The sequence below is a fragment of the Sceloporus occidentalis genome, unplaced genomic scaffold, assembly GCF_023333645.1.
Source record: "Sceloporus occidentalis isolate IW3139 unplaced genomic scaffold, rSceOcc1.0.p SCAF_33, whole genome shotgun sequence".
Lineage (NCBI taxonomy): Eukaryota > Metazoa > Chordata > Lepidosauria > Squamata > Phrynosomatidae > Sceloporus > Sceloporus occidentalis.
The window spans coordinates 9558757-9583212 of NW_028317013.1; the positions used below are offsets into that span (position 1 = coordinate 9558757).

General features: G+C 42.2%; 1 protein-coding gene across 1 annotated transcript; it reads left to right on the plus strand.

Moving 5' to 3' along the window:
- Positions 1-3204: 3204 nt before the first annotated feature.
- On the plus strand, positions 3205-8601 carry LOC149298414 (monocarboxylate transporter 1-like). Its single transcript, XM_089487534.1, has 4 exons — positions 3205-3421; positions 6206-6349; positions 6982-7839; positions 8348-8601. The coding sequence occupies exons 1-4, from the start codon at positions 3205-3207 to the stop codon at positions 8599-8601; spliced, it is 1473 nt and encodes a 490-aa protein (XP_089343660.1).
- Positions 8602-24456: the final 15855 nt, after the last annotated feature.

Consider the following 24456-nt stretch of genomic DNA (forward strand, 5'->3'; position numbering starts at 1 on the left):
TTGTCAGCCTCTTACATCCATAAAAAAAAAATGTGGATGTAAGAGGCTGAGTAACCACATGGGGCGCTGCTGCTTCTGTCTGCCCAGGAGTCTGGGCAGACAGCACAGCCACTCAGAGCCCGCCCCCGAGCCTGAGATCACTCCCACGGAGTGATCCTGATGGCTGAAACCGCGGTTGCTGCAAAACCAGCAATCGTGTTTTCAGCTGCCACAGGCAGCTTCAGGGAAGAGGGTTGTGTGTTGATTGGTTCCCCACACAAGTGTGGGGACCTGACCCAACACCCCCCTGCTGCCTGATCGCTCCATGAGAGCGACAGTGCAGCGTTAACCCCTTCAATGCCGCGATCGCGGCATTTAGGGGTTAATTCCCGTATTGTACAGGGCTCTGCTGCTCAGCAACAGCAAAAACGAGCCCCCACAAGCCCTTTGATGATCCCTGTAGGCATGGAAGCCTACAGCAGTCATCAATGACTCCCCTCCCTGCAATGGCTGGTCTATAGACCTGCAATTGAGTACCAGCTGCCAGAGGCAGCTTCAGGGACAGGGGAGAAGGTTCTTTGGTCTCCACATGAGTGTGGACACCAGCCCCAACACCCCCCCTGCTGCCTGATCGCTCCATGAGAGCGACAGTGCAGCGTTAACCCCTTCAATGCCACACTTGTGTATGACACATTCGTGGCATTGCAGAGGTTAACATTTTTCCCCACAAGCTTGTGGGGACTAAATATCAGTCAATGGAACATCAGCATCGAAAGAGTTAAAAAAAATAAAATTAAAAAAAATAAAAATAAAAAAATAAAAATAAAAATAAAAAAAAAACAAAAAAAAAAACCCAGCACTGACCTGAAAGTCCAGGGTGCTTCCAGGTCAAACGCTGTGAGTTTAGTAAGTGGGCTGATGATGATCGGATCACTCCTAACCAACTGTTAGTTTAAAAAAATCCTGTATCCTAACTTTTTTACCTGGTGCCTAGATTCACAACAAATTTGTCAAGCCCTGACATAGTAGATGGCAGCAGGCAATCTGCCACATAGTGGGCACACAAAGCGGTTTATACTGCTACCAAAACCTTATTAATGTGTTGGGAGGTGCAATTAAGCCTCCTCCCAATTAACCCCTGGACAGCAAGCTGCAACCAGACTGATGACGAGCCAGCAACCTCAAATATGTGCAAACGGCGAGAAGAAAAAATGTTGGTGCGTTAAGCTAGTCTCAGGCTCAAATAATACAAATGTATAATACGAGGCCTACCAGACAGTGTGAGCATGCTGCAAATATAGTGTGTTGGCTGTACGATGTATACAAAAAACAAAACACTGTCTGCGCTTCTCACCCTAATAAAGTTGGCAACAAATATATAAACATAATTGAGAGGTTTGGGTTATATGAATTGGCCAAAGCATAATTAAGCTCACCTGCCACATCAAGGAACACTCTCAATTGGGCTTTGTGTGCCCACTCTGTAGGAGGGGGAGAGTAGGTTCTCGCCCTTTTGAGTGTGCCTTGACGTGGCGGGTGAGCTTTAATTATGCTTTGGCCAATTCATATAACCAAAACCTCTCGTTTATATTATGTTTATATAATACAGCCAATCCTGCTGGAGTATTTCACTGTGTAGAGGCATCTGTATCTTGAGCTTTGCCGTAACATATATAGAAGTTTTCAACATTGTGCTTTGCATGGGACAGCCCACATTCAAAAATTTAGCCACATTATATGAACATGCTAGTTGAAAGCTGGCTAATAATTTGCTACCCTTTTAGAGTCTATTACGTCTATAACTGGCAGTTACAAGTTAATTACAGCAAACTTGAATAGCAACGATACACATCAAATCATTGGCTCGTCTTGGGCATTCTGCCTAGTGTCTGAATACTTGCTGTGGCTCATACTCTGTCTGTTGCTGACTCGTGTATGTGAATGCAGCTTTCTCTGTTTAGGAAGTTGTGGCTTCAACTGCCAGCTTTTTACTCCCCGTGCACGTCCGGCACGTACCACTGCAACAGTGGTGTCATTTAACAGCGCCAAAAAGCTACTTCTCTCTGTCCTAAGTAAATGGTTAAAGACCTCACTCATTGTAGACTCTGAAATGCTTTTCGACTAAATTCCTTGCGCTATTCTATTTCTATTTTAAGCATACCTGTCATTTGTGAAGTTACCATGTGTTTTCCTTAAGTATTCATTGTATCTATTCCCCAGGGTGTTGTTTTAAAGCTAGTTATGCACTTTGTACTAGAACAATGTTTGACTGGACAAACGTCACCCTTTGTGTTTGGGTTTTTTTTTTTTTTTCTGTCTGTCTTTATTATATAGTCAAGTGTTCTACTCCCTAAATGCTTGCCAAATACACTTTATCAGGACTTTTTTTTTTTTTTATTTATTTTTTTTTTTTTTTTTGTAATGGCAGCTTGCTTTTTAACCTGTTAGTATATGACCTCCTGAATATCATCAGGACGCCTATAATACCAATGACATAACTGCTGCCTCATTTAGAGCACATGACAACGTAATGTGATCTTCGGAAACGTGGTTGAGACACCGTGCCATCCAGCCATTTTTTTCCAGTATTCTAAATTGGGTTTCCCTGAAGTGACCTTGAACTTGTGCTTCAGAAGTGGCAGCCTATGCTGGTGATGGTACTTTGTTCTAATTCTGTTAAGCAACTATGGTCCTATTAATTCAAACTTGCACTGAACATAGTAGATAGATCAACGAATGCATATACTGTATTTGCTCGATTATAAAATGACCCCCCCCCTCCAAAAAAAAATTGAATATTAATTTAGGAAAAAGAGCCTTAATATAAGACTACCCTATAGGAAAAATGTTTTACCAGTAAATATTCATATAAACTATTTTATATTTAATTATGATTGAGATTTGCTCTGGGGAAAAAACCTTGTCTTATAATCGGGCAAATAAGGTAACAGTGTTTTTAGATTAAAGTAGGGATATGTACTATGCTAGAATCACACCTTGTTTGCACCAAGAGATTATTCCTCATTCCCTGGATTAAAAAATATCCAGTGCTAACATATTAAATCAAAATCTGTGCATTTTGTCCTTGACGCAATCTGGTGGAAGATTTATACTACAAGTTTGTTTTACAGTGTCTAAACTTAAAACACACCAACAAACTAACCTTTATCTTTTTTTTTTTCTTTTTTTCCCTCCTAAAAAAGGAGTCTTCAAGAACTCAAGAAAATGCCACCTGCAATTGGAGGTCCAGTGGGTTACACCCCACCCGAAGGCGGCTGGGGTTGGGTGGTGGTTGTAGGAGCATTTGTGTCCATTGGCTTCTCCTATGCATTCCCCAAATCAATCACAGTATTCTTCAAAGATATTGAAGTGATCTTTGGAGCGACAAGTAGTGAAGTGTCCTGGATATCTTCCATTATGCTGGCTGTGATGTATGCAGGAGGTAAGCCTTGTTGCTAGTATACCATTTTAATATTAAAAGCTTATGACTTAATCTGGTTTTCAATAACAGCCTGCATATGCCAGGTTTACGTAGAATTGTATTAAATGGCTTGTAAAAGTAAATTAAGGGATACCCGAACTCTCAATTTTCGGAAGATGAAAATTTAAAGATTGTAACCCAAGCAAGAGTACATGGAAATTAGTTTAATTCTTGCCAAATTATTCTAGGACAGTAGCTTTATCATTTTATTAACTTTGCATAATTCCTTTGACACTTGACGGAGTGTCTTCTGGCGCACACTGCAGAGATTCTAAAGCCCTCTCATCTTGCCTACACTGCCCCATAGCTTGTGTAACAAGCTTCCATGCTAGCAGCATGGGCTGTTATTCTGATCTTTGTTCAACCCAACATCATGGGTAATGCCCTGGTAACGCCTTTGCCGTGGCCTGACTGTCCATCCCTGTACAGTGATGTCAGATGGCAACATGAGATAAAGGTAAGAGCAGTATTCCTTTATGCAGGCAACATCAGTGTAACAAATGGTTTGCTGTACTGATCCATTCAGCCAAGTGAATGGCTTGCCCTTCATTAATATAATGTCTCGCAGCCACTGTTTCAGGAGGTTTTTTTGTGCAATGCAGGAATCTGATGCACACCAGTTGCCTGTTTATCATGTAAATATAGCCTTATTTAAAGGACTGTCGCCCTTTTTCAGGATAAGTAAGCTTGACTACCTTTGCAGCTGAGCACGTTAATGTGAAACAATGCTGTGGAGTAGGAAGACTCGAGCCATAAAGAACATGGTGTGTTCTCTAACCTTCTGTAGGGTGGTGTTTGTAGATGTAAACTGGCTTTGGCAGTGCTACACTTCCATCCTTGCTAAACGTTTCAAAAGTAAATAATTGCACACTTTTCTACTGGTAAGCTTATAATGGCAAACTAAATTTGCGGACAACAACTTTTTACATTGAAGAATATCCCCTAGTCAGTAAGTTAAAATGACTCTCACATTCTTCCAGCAATTGACCTTAGCATGCACCTTTTCATACGTGCTTAATTTGAAAGCAAAGTGGGTTTATTGGCCATGGCTAAGAAAAGTGTGTATCGACAGTGTTGCTATTTGTATTGTACCTAGAAAGAAGTGGTCACTGTAGCTTGGTATTATGATTTCACCTTTTAGTAATCATATCGTACTAGAAAAATAAGCATCAGTTGTTGATCCCTTTCCTTTGTTAGGCAAGTTCATGCTGCTTTCGTGGTATTGGTCCCAATCCATGACTAGCTGTGTTTAGCATTGGCTTTCCCTCCCCTTGGCAAAAATTGCACAGTTCAGCTCCTGTCAGATGGAAAGCTATTGGGTTGAAATCAGACCTCAAACTCTGATTATCTGTCTGACCTGAGTTGCCACTGATTATGCTGAGCTGTTTTGTTAACTGTGCATGATTAACAGACTGTTGCTTTTACTGCTGTGGGAGATCTTTAGAAGGCTGCTTTAAAGATAACAAAGCTCTATGTTCTCCATACTAATGAATAGTAGAGTGTCGCCGCAGCTGTGAAACACAACCTTTGACAATTGCATGAAAAAGGAATACAAAGAGTTCTTCAGGTACGAGTCCTATCCATTGAATGCAATCCAAAGCCCCACACAAAAATCAGACCAAAGTACTATTTCTTACATAGGAAATTGGCATCTTGGCCTACAAGACAAACGGCTCTTCTAAAGAGATATATATATATATATATATATATATATATATATATATATATTACTCAATTATAAGATGACCCCCCCCCCCCCCCATCTGAATATTAATTTAGGGGAAAAAATAGCCTGAATAAGACTATACTAGAAGACAGTTTCACTAGTAAATACTAATTTACATGTAAACTTTTTCATATTTACATATTTAATAAAAATGTTTTTTTTTCCTTTTCAGTTGCCAACCTGCCCACCAGTTATTCACATCTGCCCCCCAGAGATGACTTATTCCCCCTATATGCCATTTTGAGACCAATGGATGGGTCAAAAATTAACCTGGTTAACCTTAGTCTTAGACACTGAGAAATGGCAGACTGAGGCTCACAGTCTCATACAGAACAATCTCACTCTGGCTGCATCTGAGCATTTTACAAACAGTGTCACATAAAGCAGTCACAGTGAAATGAACTGATGCACTGCCGTTTGTGCTGCTATTTAGGCTGTCTTCTTAGTGTAGTTAAAATGTCAGCAGCGGCGATGGAATGACGAAACAAAGGAAAATTTTTGGTCTGATGTTGCATTTATTGATTTATTTGGACGAAATGGTAAAATGCATTCGTACGGAAACAAATGCACTTTAGAAGGCACCATGCAAAAAGCGCCAATAAATGAGTTAATATTTGGCTAAGAATCATAGTGGTGCTCCATGAACATCAGGCAGCAGTGTTTATTTGAAGCTGTTCTCAGACTTGGTGTAAAGAGTTAAGTCTCCCTAGTTACTGGTAGCACCTGGTCCTGATTGGTTGATTGGTAGCTTATGTGTGATCTAAAAAAATGTTTGGTTCACTTGTATACTTCCGGTGTATAGTAGAAACGGCATGATGTTAACTTTGCTGTTGGCAGAGTCGCTTAAAAGCCCTGTTCTTGATAATTTGGAAGATGTTTGAAGATGACTTTTTGTACTTTAACACTCAATGTAAAACGTTATATATATATATATATATATATTACACTCGCCAAATAGATGACTGTGTATTTGTAAGTCCACCAATACTACCGTCTGAAATGCTTTTCTTTCTCCCTAGGTCCTATAAGCAGTGTCTTGGTCAACAAGTATGGAAGTCGACCTATCATGATAGGTGGTGGCTGTCTTGCTGGAACTGGATTAATTGCAGCCTCCTTCTGTAACACTGTGACAGAGTTGTACTTCTGCATCGGTGTCATTGGAGGTAAGTTAATTTAATTTCCTAGTCATGTTATGGCTACATAAAACCTCTTCACATGACTCGCTGATATCTTGGTTTCATCATTTTATAGGATGCAATTGGCTGAAAGGCACAATATAATGTCCCTGACAATTCCACTATAGAAGAATGCATATTAAAGCACTCTGTGTTCTTAATTCAAGGGGGGGGGGGGGGGGGACACAGAAGAAGCTGCCTTGCTGCTGCAACAGCAGCTCTCCGCTATGATCTGATTGCTTTTGCCACTGATTGGCTGCTTGACGCAGCCAAAGTCTTCCCATTAAAATTGCAGAACTTTCCACACGTGCACTTTGGTCTCAGCAGGGTTTACAGAGCCAGTTCTGGAGCTGACTGGAGGCAAGTGTACAATGCTCAGGAAGATCTGTCCTGATAATAGCATCTCATGCATGCCACATACATAGAATCCACTTAAATGCATTTGACCCTTTCCCTGAGAGCTTGCCGTTAGTTTCCAGTAAAGAGTTTTAGAAAAACTTTGACTGCATTTATGATTGTTAACAAGGTGAAGAAAAGGCTCCAATTTAAAACATGTCCATTCATGACTTATGAAACATGTTTAAATGCATACATGTAATTTTTTTTTTCTCTTAAAATAGGGTTTGGACTTGCCTTCAACCTAAACCCAGCCTTGACAATGATTGGCAAATATTTCTTTAAAAAAAGACCGATTGCAAATGGACTGGCTATGGCAGGTAGCCCTGTATTTCTGTCCACATTGGCTCCTCTGAATCAATACTTCTATAGCATATTTGGTTGGAGAGGAAGCTTTTTGATCCTTGGGGGACTCTTGCTAAATTGCTGTGTTGCTGGGTCCTTGATGCGCCCTATCGGGCCAAAACCTGATCCAAAAAAGAAAGTGACCAAAGAGGTTTTGGAAGAAGCTGTAAAATGTACCTCTAAAGAAGATGGGGATGCAAACAAAAACCTTATTCAAGGCAAGGCAAAAACCAAGCCAACAGTCTTCCAGACTATCAACAGATTCTTAGATTTAACTCTTTTCCTTCATCGAGGCTTCTTAATATACTTATCTGGGCACATGATTATGTTCTTTGGACTTTTTGCCCCCTTAGTCTTCCTTAGTAATTATGCAAAGAGCAAGGGCATTTCCAATGAGTCGGCAGCCTTCTTGCTTTCCATCCTTGCCTTTGTTGATATGGTTGCAAGGCCGTCCATGGGCATGGTTGCAAACACCAAATGGGTAAGGCCAAAAATTCAGTATTTCTTCGCAGTATCGGTGCTGTACAATGGAGTTTGCCATCTATTGGCTCCTCTGTCAACCTCGTATGTTGGCTTTTGCATTTATGCTGGGTTTTTTGGCTTTGCCTTTGGTTGGCTCAGCTCTGTTCTCTTTGAAACCTTGATGGATCTGGTCGGAGCCCAGAGATTCTCCAGTGCAGTTGGATTGGTGACCATTGTGGAATGCTGCCCTGTGCTGCTGGGTCCACCGCTGCTAGGTAATGTAACCTTGTCTGTTTTTGTTTTGTGTTTTTGTTTTTTGTGTATAATTTTTATTTTACACATACACACATGTATGAATGGCTCAATATAAACTTGATAACCCTAGTGTTTAGCATAGAACTGACTAGGTTACATAGACAATCTTTTTGTCATATAGTGCATAACATAATTTTACATACAGACCTAAAAATAGACCAAGATTGTAGTGGGTATTTCCTTCTCTGGCCTAATAGAATTCAAATGATCTATCGGTGTGCTTTGATCTTGGATGATTATCTTAGAGACTGATGAGCAGTAAGGGCAAGAAAAACTCTAGTATATGGATTGAGTGTTGAGTTCAGGTACATCTCTTACCTGAAAGGCTGTAGTTGAATAACTTTAATGTTTTATCAATTATAAATTGAATTAATCCACCCATTCCCATAATTCCTGCTGTGAGATTTTAAAAATTCCACAAATGTATACTAGTTGAAAGACTGAATTTTTTTCTTAATGCAATTGTAGGTAAATTAAATGACATGTATGGCGACTACAAGTATACGTATCAAGCTTGTGGGATTGTACTGATCGTCGCTTCAGTCTACCTCTTCATCGGGATGACTATTCACTACAGACTTGTGGCGAAAGAGCAGAAAGCAGAAGACAAGAAAAAAAGCCAGGAAGCTAATGCCGATTCTGAGCACAAATCAAATAACGAACTTTCTGTCCTTCCTCAAAATTCTGATGAGGTCTTGAAAGAAGATGAGAGTCACATATGAGACTTTCTTCTTGGTTTTTAACTTGGACTGTGTGGGTTACTTCAGCAAATGACACTGATATCACGTTAGTCCCTCGTTTAGTATGTTTTTATTTGGTCTCACCCCCCCCAATTGTTGAAATTTTAGATAGCCGTTAAACATTTCATTAGATAGAAACTGAACTTTGCATTGCTTTTTATTTTTGTGTCCTTTTTAAATAGCTCATAATATAAACGAGGTGCCTTAATGCTTTTTTTTTTTTTTAAATCTGCTTTTATTTAAATATTCACTTTTTTTTCCTTCAGTGACATATGCTGGAAGACTTTATAGTGTGTGCCTCCTCTATCTTCCTAAGGAACAAGTGTGAAACTTAATTAACCCTTATAGGCAAGGCTTGGATTAGGTCTTCCAATAACTGTAACCAGATGAAAATCAGTGCTGCTACAGTATATCAAGTCTGGACTTAATGACAACCTGATATAGTCTGCTTTATTCACACACACCCAAAGCTTTGCAAAAAGTCATCTTGGGATCTATGGCTTGTGTTTAAATAATGAATAGCTGCATATGTGAGTTATCTTGAATAGTCCAAATGTGGTTTAAGTATACATTTCCAAGGATCATGTCTGCCACTACCACAATAGTATGTAACACTTAAATGCTTTGTATGGTGTGGAGAAGATGCAAGTTTTTCTGATCATGTGTGTAAATGTCTTTTGTTTTGCTGCCTATTTTTTAAGCAAGTATTTTTATTAGTAGAAGGCGGGTTTCACATAAATATATTTTTGGGATCATTCAATTTTGCACAGAAAAGTCTGAGTCAACGCAGTAATGTCATAGTTCCATAAACGCTGCTATCTTTGCTACCAGCTTAGCCATGTTACATGCTTCCACCACCCATTCCTTGCAAATGATGCAGTTGCATGGCAACTATGTTCCTGCTGACTAGTTAATATTTATACTTGGCACCACACCTGACCTTTTTATATGTAATACCTACGCCCTTCTCTTTAATCTCCTTGGCATCTTATTGACCAATGCCTACAATCCTGTTAATTGTATTATGTGGTAATACAGAGCATCTTAGATGTGATTGTCTTCCACACCTATGGAGGATTTTTATATTTTTAAAACACTTTGACATGGTCTTGTGAGGCTTATAATGGCTTTTGTCATAAGATTCTGTACAAGAACCCCCCCCCCCCACTGCCATATATTGACCTATTATCTGGATATTACCCAGAACCGCTTGAGTTACACTTGAAAGTAAGTAAATTTTATCTGTAAGGTAGTTTTTACAGTCCTAACTTTCCATATGTACCAATATACAGGTTTAAGATGAACAGTAACCAGTTTTTATTTATGCATACCTGCTTGTGCCTCTGTTTTGGTTTTATGGAATTATGAACATTTATTTGCTTTTGTGCATTATGTTCCATAGGGGAATAGACTAGGCATATTTTATTTTGCACCAGATCAAAGAGCTGATCTCTCCTTTCCTTCACCTGCTCTGTACATACAGTTTGCTTACCACTTAACTGCTCTGTTTTGAAATGTGTAAAGTGTATGTCATGAGCATCTTGTTTGTATTGGCTCTCCTTTGAAGGTTTAACCTACTAAGTGATTAAGCCCTGCGTGATGCCCATCCCCCTCTAGCATTCAGATTTGTTAGTGTCCACAGTTCTGTATTGTGGAATTGGTGAACTAGACTTCCTGATTCAGGGGTTAATGTGTTTAGACCCTGAAATAGTTTCTCTCTGAGACTTGCAGTTTGTTTCAGGTTGATTGGTAGTAACTTTGGTCTAAATATTTATCATGAGCAGTTGGAAAAAGATGTACTGTATGTAACATTTTCAAATAAAAACACTTATTTTATTTTGGTTGTGATGCTGAAGGATACAAATACACTGATTTTACTTGAATGCACAAGTATGACTTTTTCTCATGGAATCTTCCTTCAATAAAAATATTTCAAGATGGAAAAAATCTGAAGGGATAATACATTAAATTGCACTACATTATGGCATTGCCAAACATTGGGGCCCCTTGCGTTGTAAACCTCTAAAGTACAATACAGTGTGTATAATAAAATGGAATTCATTTTTTTATATTACAGAGTTGGGCTGACGGCTCTCCTTATCTAAATGATGTAGCGAAGTTGTTTTTGATCAAATGTGATGTCACTGTGAGTTGACTTTGTGTGAACCTAGAAATGATACAATTTATGGAGTAAGTCATTGACAAGGTGCAATGAATGTAGATGGCCTACTGGGTGAGAATCTGGTGTAAGCAACAGCGATCTTTGACACACTGAGTGAAGCATTCCTTCTGGCTGATGCAGGTGGGGAGTTACCCCCAAGACTCATGCCTTGTGTTGGAAATAGTTGTGGGTATCAGATGCCATGGCCACCAGCCTTCCTTGATGGCTTATTCCTGATGCAAGCAGCTGCTGAGTGATTTGCCCAAAAAGAGGCAGGAGAGGGCCAATGGTAAAAGTACACAAACTACTGTTTATTTAAAGAGAAAATAACAATTCTGTTTCAGTTGTTAGTACTCGTTCTGTTTATATTACAGGCATATTAAGGCATAAAATGAATCTTAATAGATATAAGTATACAATCAATGAAGCCTCGAAGGTGACCTCAGCCCATTGTAACACTCAAGCTTCTTAAAACCAATTTCAGTTGGCTAAGATCTAAACTATACTCATCGTATTGCTTATCTTTTATACCTGGTGCATGATGGCTTTGTGGGGGGTTTCCTTAATTGAATCATGCTCTTTAGCAATAACAAGCTTCCAACTTGTCTCCTTTCCTCACGTGCTCAATAAAATCCTCATGTTTTGTACTCCAAGTTCCATATAACCAAGCATGCACAGCTAGGAACAATATGCATGTTTTGCAAACCATAAGATTGGCCACACAAGCAGCACAGCCTCTTTAAAAGTACTGTTCAACTTAATAAAAATGCTTATATAACATAAATATATTAATGTTTTTGTAAATTGAATTTAAGTGGAACAGCACCTTTTATGAAGGGGTAGTGCAGCTTACTCATAATAGCCATCCCCCTCTATTCCCGAAATGATGAAAATGATTTTAATTTGTGAAGCCTTGCTAGTTAAGGGAGGTACTCCATACATTTTATATGTGCTTAAATGCATTCAAAGCTACATGGTCTCATGTGCGTTTTCCCCTCAGTCTGTCCCCAGCTATTTTCCCTGCAGGTAATTTCTTCCACTGAATACATGATGCACACTGTCAGGCTGCTCCAGTGTAAACTCTGCGAATGCTGTGGCTGTGTGTATGCCCTGAAAGTGCTCCCATCGATTCTCTTGTTTGCTTGACACCTACCAGACTTGGCAGTGGATTATAGTCTACTATAAAAACAGGATAATTCTTGTTTCATGCCCTGCATTTGCCACTTTGATCTTGATTTCCCAGTATGACTTGGTGCAGGAGCCTACATAGTTAAGTCTTCTGTTGCTTGCGCTGCCTGTTCTCCTTAACAAAAGGCAAGTAGGGTGTCGTGATTTCCACACGCAAAATGACCTTCATAGAGAGCAGTGTACTTCTACACCACTGGCTGTACTGACTTCTGTTTTACACCTAAGATTTCAAGGCCAAGCTTGTTGCCAAATGCAATACTGTAGAACAAATACTGTTCGGTGGGTCTGTGCCAATGACTGCCCAGTTCTGCTGTTTTTCTCTTTTTCTTTTTTCGTTCAACAATCAGAACACGGTATTTCAAAAGGACCTTTAGCATCAATTAAACTCATACATTTATATGAACTATTTTGAGACCTTAGCAAAAAATGCAAGAGCTTAATAAAGTGCTTGTAAACTGGCATACGGTTCCAAAACTTTATAAATGGCTAGATGCTTAACATTCTAAAAATGAGGCCATTTATATCTGCCCATGCTTTTTAAGGATTCTGCATAAAACACTTTGCAGAGCTGTTTCCTATTCCCCTTTTGATTTATAATACACCAGACTGCTCAGCTAGCTAGCGTTCTATTGCTAGGGACCGTTCCATCATGAGAACATAGGCATAGGGAATGCAAGCTTGCGTGTGCACATGCACAAGAACCAGCAGTGATGGCTGCTTGTCAAGAGTTGGTAATGTAAACGACCTGTGCACGCAGCTCATTTACCTAAATAAAAAAATGGCATGAGTTTGCTTCACTGATGCTCAAGGGCAAAGGGATGGTTATTGCTACACATGCATAGCTTCGGGGAAAGAGGGAAAATAAACATCCCAAGTTCATAAAGGGATTCAGTCGTACAGGAAGTAAAAAGACTTCAATGGATAGAGTACTTGGATAATATTTGATAATGCAAAGCTGATGTGCAAATTTGGAATGCTGTTTCAGCAATAATCATTGAGTAACGTGCAATAGTCTCTAGCCCTCAAACGAAAATTAAGTCTGTGCATTAAGTCTAAGTAGAGAGAGTGAATACCTATCAGCAAGGAGCTGTGTGGCACACAATGTTTTTTTCAGAGAAACATTTGTTTACTTACTATATACTACAATTGGGTTTGGTTACATAATATACTGATCGCCTTGTTATCATAGTACCTGTCAGTGGGTGGGATACATTAGGCAACAAGTGAACATTTCGTCCTCAAGGTTGATGTGTTAGAAACAGTAAAAACGGGCAAGTGTAAGAATCTGAGCGACTTTAAGGGCAACATTTTGATGGCTAGACAACTGGGTTAGAGCATCTACAAAACTGCAGCTCTTGTTGGGGGTGGATGGGTCGGTCTGCGGGGGTCAGTAACTATCAAACACTGTGCCACAAGTGTTTTCCTCCCTCGTGTAGTTCAGGTATAGATCAAATGAATAAGACACACAAACACTGTATTTGCAGGTATTAATAAATTACACATGAATCATAGCATTGCAGGTAAAGAACAACTAAATAATACACAAACCCAGCCCTGCAAGTATAGATCAAGTGTAAAGTCACAAGCAAACTAAGCATTTAATGCATAGATCAAATAAATAATGAATGGAAACTGTAAATTATAGACATAGATCACAGGTCACACACACCAGAGGCCAGTCCTAGCACCCAGATTGCATCCACGGGACCTGCCTAGCACCCAGACTGAATACATGTAACTTGCTATGTTTGTCCCCAAACAGCATGTCTGTGCCACACTTGCTCCCAAACAGCCTGCCTGCGGAATGCTTGTTCCAAACAGCCGCCTGTGCCATCTTTTCCCCCACACTATAATGCTACCACACATACTTATTCATTCACTCATTCAGCTACTCATTCACAAATACTCATCCATTTACTCATTGGCAGATGAGTCGTCCCACTTGTCTTTTACTCCCCAGGGGAAACTGGAACGCAGAAGGGTCACTTGGCGTAACATTACATGACATGACTCTGAGTTCCTGCATCCCCTGAGCAGAGTGGGAGCAACGCAGAGGTAAGCAGAAGACCTGTGCGTTCCTATAGAAGCGGACCTCAGTTTCGGCGGGCTTAAGGGACAGCTGCTATGGTCACCCAGGAATGACCGAGCCCGTGGCAGCTGATCTTTTTGCCCCACGTTAAAGATGGCCCTGGGAAATTGAGTACATATTGCTGGTTCTACCACATTCACATATCGCAGCATTCATTAGGTGTACTTTTAACTCTGGCAAGGTTCTGCCTAAACTTGCAAGCTAAAAATTTAGGTCTCTCAGCATGTGTGTATCTGTTGATTTCAGTTGGCACTGCTTTGTGAGATGACCTAAAAACCTGAACTTCAATAGTCGTAGTTATCTGCTTGAATGTGGTACACTATTTGGAATGAAGTCCATCGAAGAAATCTGTGAAAAGTCGGGAGGGCTCTTCCTAAACTCTTTTTAACCGGCATGAGGAGACAGAAGTGTATCGGGGTCGCATTGTGTGAGCAGCTGGAGAGGAAGGCGCAGGAGCGGTGAGAGGTAAGCGGGGGCGGGTGGGATGTATATGCGTGCATGTATGTATGTGAGCACGGATGTAGTACTTGTGTGTGTAAGCATGAAATTCTACTTCTGTGTGTGAGCAAGGAAGTGTACGTGGGTGTGTTTGTGGGCATGCATGTGTTCTTGTATGTGTAGGTGTTTGGTGTTTGTGAACATGTATTTGTAAGTGGGATGAGATGGAGTGTGTGTTACTGCGTATGAGTAAGTGTGTGTAAAGTGTGTTTAAATTTCTTGTATGTTGGAAGGGGGGCAAGGGTCAAAGAAGGCACAGCCAAGTTGTTTGGGGGCAATGATGGCACGGACAGTGTGCTATTTGTATAGAAGAAGTTGTACTTACTTGTATTTTGCTATTTCCTAAGGTTTTTCAATATAGCTGTCTGAGTGCTGTGTATTCTATTACTTAGCAGAAAGAATTAAAAGTGTGCATGCCAGATTAGTGCCGTCATAGAGATAATACGAAGGTGTGGGGGTTTTAAAATGTCTAATATTCTCACTAGTACAATGTATAGGTGAAAAGGTGCCCTCTACAAAGTGACACCTTGTTATTTGATCAATGACAGGTACACTTTCTGATAAATGTTTTCATGAACAGGATAATCATTATTTTTTATTTCATGTAGCATTCTCTATACGTACATTCTTGTACCACAATAGAATCTGCTGGTGCTTATAAATTATATATGACATTAGTAAATACTGTATTTGCTCGATTATAAGACGACCCCCCAAAATCTGAATATTAATTTATGAAAAAAAGAAAAAGCCTGAATATAAGACGACCCTATAGGAAAAAAGTTTTACCAGTAAATGTTAATTCATGTAAACTATGTGAACAATTGTTTGTTAATAAAAGCTATGATTGACAAAAATATTTTGTTTTTGTTTTTATTTCCTTTTTTTCAACCTGCCCCCCCCCCCCAGTTATCGCGTAGAGCTCTACACGCTGCCCGGACTAAGCACCGGGGACTCAGAAGCACCGGTAAGTTGGGGGGGGCATCGCTGCGGGGGATCTGGATCTTAGTCTCATAGTCAGACCTATTTGAGGTCTGATTATAAGACGACTCCGATTATAAGACAAGGGGTTTTTTTCAGAGCATTTGCTCTGGAAAAAACCTCGTCTTATAATCGGGGAAATACGGTAATACTATCCAGCCCCTTTAAAATGTCACAGTAGACACATTTTTACATCTGAATCAATAGATACAGAAATACTGTATAAATATGTTAGATTGTGGATCTTCAATGGCAAATGATATGTAGATGGTACAATATACACTCACTGGCCACTTTATTAGGTACACCTTGCTAGTACCTGGTTAGACCCCCTTCTGCTTTCAGAACTGCCTTCATTCTTCATTGCATACTTCCCACAAGCTGCTGGAAACATTCCTCAGAGATTTTGGTCCATATGGAAGTCATGGCATCAAGTCCAGTTGCTGCAGATTTGTCAGCTGCACATCCACAATGTGAATCTCTTGTTCCACCACACCCCAAAGGCATGGGGGGACGGGGGGGAGAGATCCCCCCCCAGTAACTCATGTGGGGGGGGCAACAATTAAGAAATCCCCCCCAGGACCGTAGGAACCCCCCAATAGAAACGCCACAGGAGGAGAGGGGTGCCGAGCGGTCGTTTTCAGCAACCGCTCTGCGTCCTTCTGTCTCCTCTGCTCCCTACCGCCACCCGCCTCAACGCTGCCCTGACTGCAGCGGTGGGAGCGTGAGGCGTCTGTCTCGGTGCCGGCACTTCACGCTGAGCGCCGGCATATGGCGTAGATAGTGTGAGAAGGGGGGAGAGGGGGTAGATAGTGTGAAAAGGGTGGGGGGGTAGATAGCGTGAGCTGTTCTTAGCGGACAGGAGTGGCACCCAGTGTGGTCTTCTGCTCGTTCTCCTCAGCAAGGCATTGTCATCCACACAACTGCCGCTCACTGGATATTTTCTCTTTTTCAGGCCATTCTCTGTTAACCCTAGAGAGTTGTGAGTGAAAATCTCAGCAGATCAGCAGTTTCTGAAATACCAACAACCATGCCACGTTCAAAGCCACTTAAACCCCCTTTCTTCCCCATTTTGATGCTTGGTTTGAACTTCAGCAAGTTGTCTTGACTATGTCTACATGCCTAAATGCATTGAGTCACTGCCATGTTATTGGATGATTAGCTATTTGTGTTAACAAGCAATTTAACAGTAGTGCCTAATAAAGTGGCCAGTGAGTGTGTGTGTATATATATATATATATATATACATATATATATATATATATATATATATACATACATACATACACACATATATATACACATATATATATATACATACATACATACACACATATATATACTAGACTTGTGCATTCGTCTTCGTGCGAACATGAAAACGAGCACGAAGAGGCCGTTTTTTTGTTCGTTCCGAAGGAACGTAGAACAGAATACAGTGCCGGCAAACCGTAGGCGAAGACGAAGACTCACAATCACGAAGAATCGAAGATTCTTCGTGATCGTCTTCGTTTTTGCCGCGCAACCGCCAAAATTTCAAACAGGAGTGAGCTGATCCTCGTCTGTCCAATCAGCTCACTCTTGTGACGTAACGCTAAGGGTCTCGTCCAATGCCTGTGCTGCTGTTTTTTGAATTCTGAAGGCGCCTTTATAAGACCAGAGCTTGCCTGAGAGATCCATTCATTTTTCGCTGTGACTGCTTTGGCAACACTGCTGTGCTGCATCCGAGCGTTACAGAGAGAGATTGTTCTGTTCTGTGTGAGACTGGTAAGCCTTAGCCTGCCATTTCTCACTGTGTACTTCATCCTCACTTCAGTGCTACTTAATTAATATATTTAATAATAATAATTTGATTAATTTATTTTTTTTTAAATTAATTTGTCATCAACTTTAGTGTAAGTGCTGTTGAGTTGACAGTGCACCCAGTGCCTCAGTGGCACTGGGGTGCCCTTGCCCTGGGCTGGCACTAGTGCCTATTGCCTGTCCTGCTTAAATAAATTAAATAGAATTTATAAATTACAATTTAATAGAATCTATAATTTAATAGTTCATTATAATATTATATATATATATATATATATTTGTCAGTCATATATATATATACTATAGTATACTAGTGTAGAGTGTACTGTAGACATTCATCTACTAGTGTCTAATTTAAAATCAGTAATATTAATTAATATAATTAATAATTGAATTCATTATAAAATTATATATATATTTGTCAGTTATAGTTAGTAATAGTATACTAGTGTAGAGTGTACTGTAGACATTCAGAACATCTACTAGTGTCTAATCTAAAATCAGTAATATCAATAATTCTCTAATTCTTTCTTATCTTAATAGTTAATTAAATTAGCTATAAATAAAAGTAATAATATTAATTAATTACTACTAGCGTATAGTTCAGCTAATCTTATTAGTACTGGTGCTGCAGCTCTATAGTTTGTGCTTTGTTTTAGCAACAGTAAGAGACCAAGTCAATTTTTCTTAATTAATCTTTCATTTTATTTCATTTGTTTTGCTCACCTCAGTCCATCAGTGAAGTGAACTTGTTGGGCTAGTGAGTGCAGCCGCATAAGTGCTGTGTTTTTTTTTGATCAGCAAGCAGTGACGTTAACTGTTTTGCAAAGATTTTCTCATTTATTTTACATTTTATTTCAATTTTATTAAAAGTACCCTTAGTGTTTTGCTCACCTCAGTCCATCAGTGAAGTGAACTTGTTGGGCTAGTGAGTGCAGCCGCATAAGTGCTGTGTTTTTTTTTGATCAGCAAGCAGTGACGTTAACTGTTTTGCAAAGATTTTCTCATTTATTTTACATTTTATTTCAATTTTATTAAAAGTACCCTTAGTGTTTTGCTCACCTCAGTCCATCAGTGAAGTGAACTTGTTGGGCTAGTGAGTGCAGCAAGCAGTGAAGATAACTGTTTTGCTGTGACATTTTATTTTATTTCTAATTCTTTTCAAGAAAAATTGACTGTGACGAGCTGTACTAAGCAAAGCTTCAAGCTACTAGCTGTAGTACTAAAATAATTCTAATCTTCTTTAATCTTAATCTATAATATATTATAAATAATAATATTCTAATTCATAATCTATAATATAAGTAATTCTAATTCTAAATTCTAATTCATAATCTATATTCTTCTATCTATAATACATAATATATAAGTAAATTAGTTCTAATCTATTAATATTATATAACTTAATATTAATTAATAAATCATATACTGAATCTGATTTAACCTCACTTTAGCTTAGTGGGTTTGAGAGCGTCTGCCTAGAGGTAGACTTATAGTAAGGAAATATAGCTTTAGGCTAGCATAGTGGTAGGCTAAGCTCTTAGGCCCGTGTAAATTCAAATTAAAAATAAAATACTGCTAGTTATTAAATAGTTAATCTTGAGTTAATAATTTCAATAACTTTAGGATTTTGGCAGATTGCACACAGCACAGTGCAGTAGTGCATAGTTTTACTTTTTAAGCAGTAGCACTGAAGAGAACTTCCTCTAATTTTTTTGTCTTTAATTCGTTTTTCCTTTTTTTTATTTTTTTATTTTTATTTTTTTTTTTATAGTTTTTTAAACACTACACTACACTACACTACACTACACTACACACACAACACAAAATTTGAAATGGATCCTCCTTTTGGGACTAAGGAGGGACAAGCTCCATCTACCACCACCACCACCACCACCAGCACCACCACCAGCACCACCACCAGCTCTAAGATGCAGCCTTTGCGTCAGTCTAGTCGGCCAAGTAGGCCAAGCTCTCGCTTATCATTTGGGGAAGCATTGCTTGAAGGATCATCAAGTAAAGGAAAGGCACCAAAAGCAGGCAGTAGTAGTGCGGCTAGGCCCACAAGCTCTATGGTTTTTTACGGAAAGCCTAAAGCACCAGAAGCACGTTCAAAGTTAAAGGGTAGCACAAGTAGTACCAGCCCAGTGACTAAAAAGAAGTGCCTTTTGCCCCAAGCAGCATCTTCCCCATCCACCAGCAGCATGCAAGGTACCAAGCAGAGCCAAATTAGCAGCAAGACTCAGAGGGGTCCCAAACCAAAGCGATCTCATTCCTTTGTAGGGAAAACCACCACCACCACCACCCCCGCCTCTACCACCACTAGTGCTGCGCCTACTGTTCCCACTGGTACCCGCCACGCCATGTCCTCCTAGTACCTCTAGCAAGCCACCAAGTCCTTACAAAATTTTTGTAAAGACAGTTAGAGAGAGGGCTACACATAGTGGAACTCCACCTAGCGAGGTAGCAGAGGAGCCTGAGACTGAGAGGCCAAGTGCAGAGTCTATTCTTCCTGCTCGCACTACTACTAGTCACGAGTCTCACGACGATATCAGTCTTAGCTCCAGCCTAGCAGGAATTCCATTCGATCTGGCTAATGAAGAGCTAGACTATGAGCCAGAGGAAGTAGAGGAGATGAGTGGTCAGGAATCAGATTCCTCAGGGAGCAGTGTCCAAATGACTAGTGCACAATTTTCCCCTGAGCCTCCACCTTCTCCGCTACGATCATCACCATCACCACCACCAGCAGCAGCAGCAAAACCTAGCAAATCTAAAGCAATTAGCAGTCCCACTATGGCCAGTACTGTTACCACCAGTCCCACCACCACTAGTTCTGCCTCTGTTCATCCACCCCGAGCAGTAAGAGCAGCACCCAAGGCACACTCCAAGGCTATGCGCGCCCCAATTTGGGAGCACTTTGAAAATGTTGAAGAAGGGCGCTATGGAAAGTGCAAACATTGTGGGAAGCTAATAAGCAGAGGGAAAGTGTCTGGCCATTTTACCAGTGCTAGCATGAAGCATCACCTCAGCACTCAACACAACGCTGTGCTATTGGGGAAAGATGCAGAGGTAAAACTTAGTGCAGGCAGCATAGCTGGTGGCCGTGGAAAAACCCCAACAGCTTCTTCTTCTGAGCCAATAGCAGCAGCAGCAGCAGCAGCAGCAACTAGTGCTGGCAGCCAGAGACCAAGGCAGGTTGGAGCACTGCATGCCCAGCCCACCCTGGAAGAATTTGGGGCATTCCACTCCAAGAGAACGATGCCCAAACAGCAGGCCAATAAAGTAACGCGACTTATTGGTCAGTTCATTGCTGTTGGAGGGGCATCCTTCTCCATGATTGAAGGGGAGCCTTTCAAACAATTGATGGCGGCTGTGGCTCCACAATACACAGTTCCGTCACGTTCCACTTTCAGCAGGAACATTGTCCCCTCGCTGTATCGGTCCTGTGTTGCAGCAGTGAAAGAGGAGCTTTCCAAGGCTGCTGGTCAGTGTGTTCATTTCACTACAGATTTGTGGAGTGCACCTAGCGCCCAGCATGCCTTTCTTTCTTTGACAGCACACTGGTGGCAGCCCGGTGTGTCTAAGGAAGTTGCTGCAGCAGGCTACCGATCATTCCTTCTCCATGCAGAAGTGATGGATGAAAAGCACACTTCCCAAAATATTCTGCATGCGATTAGGAAAATGTTTAGCCTTTGGGTGGGAGCAGAGGCGGGCACCAATGTTGAAGTTGGTTTTGTGGTAACTGACGGAGGTGCCAATATGGTGAAAGCGCTGCGAGATGGTCATATTGTTGGTGTGCGCTGTGCAGCCCACATCATCCATCTTGTAGTGAAGGCAGCAATGTCAGAAGGAACTAATGTGGCAGCAGTAGTTCTGTCCCGCTGCAGAAAGATCGCTGGGCACTTTCACCATAGTGTTAAGGCTAGCCAACTTTTGAGGGAAGAGCAAGAGAGGTCAGGTCTTCCCGTACACTGCCTACGTCAGGATGTCAGTACACGGTGGAACTCCACGTTAGACATGCTAGAGAGGATTTTGGAGCAGCAGAGGGCAATCCATAATCTTGCCTCAGAGCACAATATTGGGATTACCTCTCCATTGAATAGGGAGGATTGGACAGTGATCGCCCAGCTAGTGGCAGTCCTTAAACCATTCAGGGATGCCACAGAAAATTTAAGCTCAAACACTGCCAGTCTGGCCCAGGTAATCCCAGTGTTCTCCCATCTAGGCAGCAAGATGGATGTGTTCCTTGGAAACCGTGAGGCTGTTCAAGGTGGCACTCTACATCCTGACGTAGCAGCCATAGTCAGGAAGCTGAAGGATCTGCTAAAAGTACACCTTCGCAAGCGAATGGAAGAGAGTCCCGAAATGATGCTAGCGTGCCTTTGTGATCCAAGAATTAAGGGAAAGCTAGCTTTGAAATTCAATGTTCTCAGTAGCTACCGGGAGCAATTGGTCAACAAGGTGCGTGACTGGCAGCGTAAAATGGGAATGCTGTCCGAGGAGGGTGAGGTGCAGGAGGAGGAAGAGATGATGTGGTCTGCTACCCCTAGCAGCAGCATCAGCAGCAGTGCCACAAGCAGCACAACACAGCTGAGTGGAGCAGCTGCGTTTTGGGAAGAGGCACTTGGCAGTATAGTTGGACCATCTGACAGAGCTAGCAGCAGAAAGGAGAGTAGTGCTGCTGAAATGGTCAAACTTTACCTCTGTGAAGTTCCTTCTGCTCCTAATGTTGATCCTCTTAGCTACTGGGATGAAAAGAAGAGTGTGTGGCCTGCACTCTCATGGGTTGCGCAGCAGCTTCTATCATGTCCGCCAACCACTGTTCAAAGTGAGCACGTGTTTTCTATGACTGGAAACATACTGAGTCCACAGCGCTCACGCATGGCACCTCATCTGATGGAGCAGATTGCCTTTCTTAAATTCAATCTGCCCAAATTGGGTTACCCAGCTCTTAGCTTGGAAAGTTAAATTTTTTCTCTCTAATGTTTAAGGTAGTTTCTCCCCCTGGTTGCACTTGCTGCGGTGTGGCAATGCCTGCTACCTCCGCTGGTGTAGCCAATTTACGCTAGGGCCTAGTGTCTGAGCTCTGTAAGTCCGCTCCCAAACGCCTAGGACTGACAGTCTTTGGATGCTTTGCCCTGGGGTGAAACAGGTGAGTGGGTCGTCAATTGCCCACTCATTCACCTTTTTCCGTTTCCAACGCTGCTGCTGGTGGTGGTGCCAGTATCTTTTGCCAGTTCGCTTCCTGGCTGAAATCATGCCTCAGATGTCCCTAATGGAAAGGGTAGTTTCTCCCCCCTGGTTGCACTTGCTGCGGTGTGGCAACGCCTGCTACCTCCGCCGGTGTAGCTAGCTTATGCTAGGGCCTTGTGTCTGAGTTCTGTAGGTCTGCTCCCAAACGCCAAGGACTGACAGTGCTTGGATGCTTTGCCCTGGGGTGAAACAGGTGAGCGGGTCGTCAATTGCCCACTCATTCGCCTTTCCCAATTCTGCTGCTGCTGGTGGTGGTGCCAGTGTCTCTCTTCAATGCCAGTTCGCTTCCTGGCTAGTGTCATGCCTCGAATGTCCCTGATGGTAAGGGTAGTTTCTCCCCCCTGGTTGCACTTGTTGCGGTGTGGCAACGCCTGCTACCTCCGCCGGTGTAGCCAGCTTACGCTAGGGCCTTGTGTCTGAGTTCTGGAAGTCCGCTCCCAAACGCCAAGGACTGACAGTTTTTGGATGCTTTGCCCTGGGGTGAAACAGGTGAGCGGGTCGTCAATTGCCCACTCATTCGCCTTTTCCAATGCTGCTGCTGCTGCTGCTGGTGGTGGTGCCAGTGTCTCTTCTCTGCCAGTTCGCTTCCTGGCTAGTGTCATGCCTCAAATGTCCCTTATGGTAAGGGCAGTTTCTCCCCCCTGGTTGCACTTGCTGCGGTGTGGCAACGCCTGCTACCTCCGCCAATGTAGCCAGCTTACGCTAGGGCCTTGTGTCTGAGCTCTGGAAGTCCGCTCCCAAACGCCAAGGACTGACAGTGTTTGGATGCTTTGCTCTGGGGTGAAACAGGTGAGTGGGTCGCCAATTGCCCACTCATTCGCCTTTCCCAATTCTGCTGCTGCTGCTGCTGGTGGTGGTGCCAGTGTCTCTTCGATGCCAGTTCGCTTCCTGGCTAGTGTCATGAATCAAATGTCCCTAATGGTAAGGGCAGTTTCTCCCCCCTGGCTGCCTCTGTCTGCGGTGTGGCAACGCCTGCTACCTCCGCCGGAGTGGCCAGCTTACGCTAGGGCCTTGTGTCTGAGCTCTGGAAGTCTGCTGCCAAACGTCTAAGACTGACAGTGTTTGGGTGCTTTGCCCTGGGGTGAAACAGGTGAGTGGGTCGCCAATTGCCCACTCATTCGCCTTTCCCAATTCTGCTGCTGCTGCTGGTGGTGGTGCCAGTGTCTCTTCGATGCCAGTTCGCTTCCTGGCTAGTGTCATGAATCAAATGTCCCTAATGGTAAGGGCAGTTTCTCCCCCCTGGCTGCCTCTGTCTGCGGTGTGGCAACGCCTGCTACCTCCGCCGGAGTGGCCAGCTTACGCTAGGGCCTTGTGTCTGAGCTCTGGAAGTCTGCTGCCAAACGTCTAAGACTGACAGTGTTTGGGTGCTTTGCCCTGGGGTGAAACAGGTGAGTGGGTCGCCAATTGCCCACTCATTCGCCTTTCCCATTTTTCAATGCTGCTGCTGGTGGTGGTGGTGGTGCCAGCATCTCTTCTCTGCCAGTTCGCTTCCTGGCTAGAGTCATGCCCAAAATGTCCCTAATTGTAAGGGCAGTTTCTCCCCCCTGGCTGCCTCTGTCTGCGGTGTGGCAACGCCTGCTACCTCCGCCGGAGTGGCCAGCTTACGCTAGGGCCTTGTGTCTGAGCTCTGGAAGTCTGCTGCCAAACGTCTAAGACTGACAGTGTTTGGGTGCTTTGCCCTGGGGTGAAACAGGTGAGTGGGTCGCCAATTGCCCACTCATTCGCCTTTTCAATGCTGCTGCTGGTGGTGGTGCCAGCATCTCTTCTCTGCCAGTTCGCTTCCTGGCTAGAGTCATGCCCAAAATGTCCCTAATGGTAAGGGCAGTTTCTCCCCCCTGGCTGCCTCTGTTTGCGGTGTGGCAACGCC

What these genes read in the sequence shown, in the direction of transcription:
- LOC149298414 (XM_089487534.1), top strand. Translation starts at nt 3,205, where the DNA reads ATGCCACCTGCAATTGGAGGTCCAGTGGGTTACACCCCACCCGAAGGC. An exon ending in CTGCATCGGTGTCATTGGAG is followed by an intron (nt 6,350 to 6,981) that starts GTAAGTTAATTT and finishes CTCTTAAAATAG; the next exon opens with GGTTTGGACTTGCCTTCAAC. An exon ending in GCTGGGTCCACCGCTGCTAG is followed by an intron (nt 7,840 to 8,347) that starts GTAATGTAACCT and finishes ATGCAATTGTAG; the next exon opens with GTAAATTAAATGACATGTAT.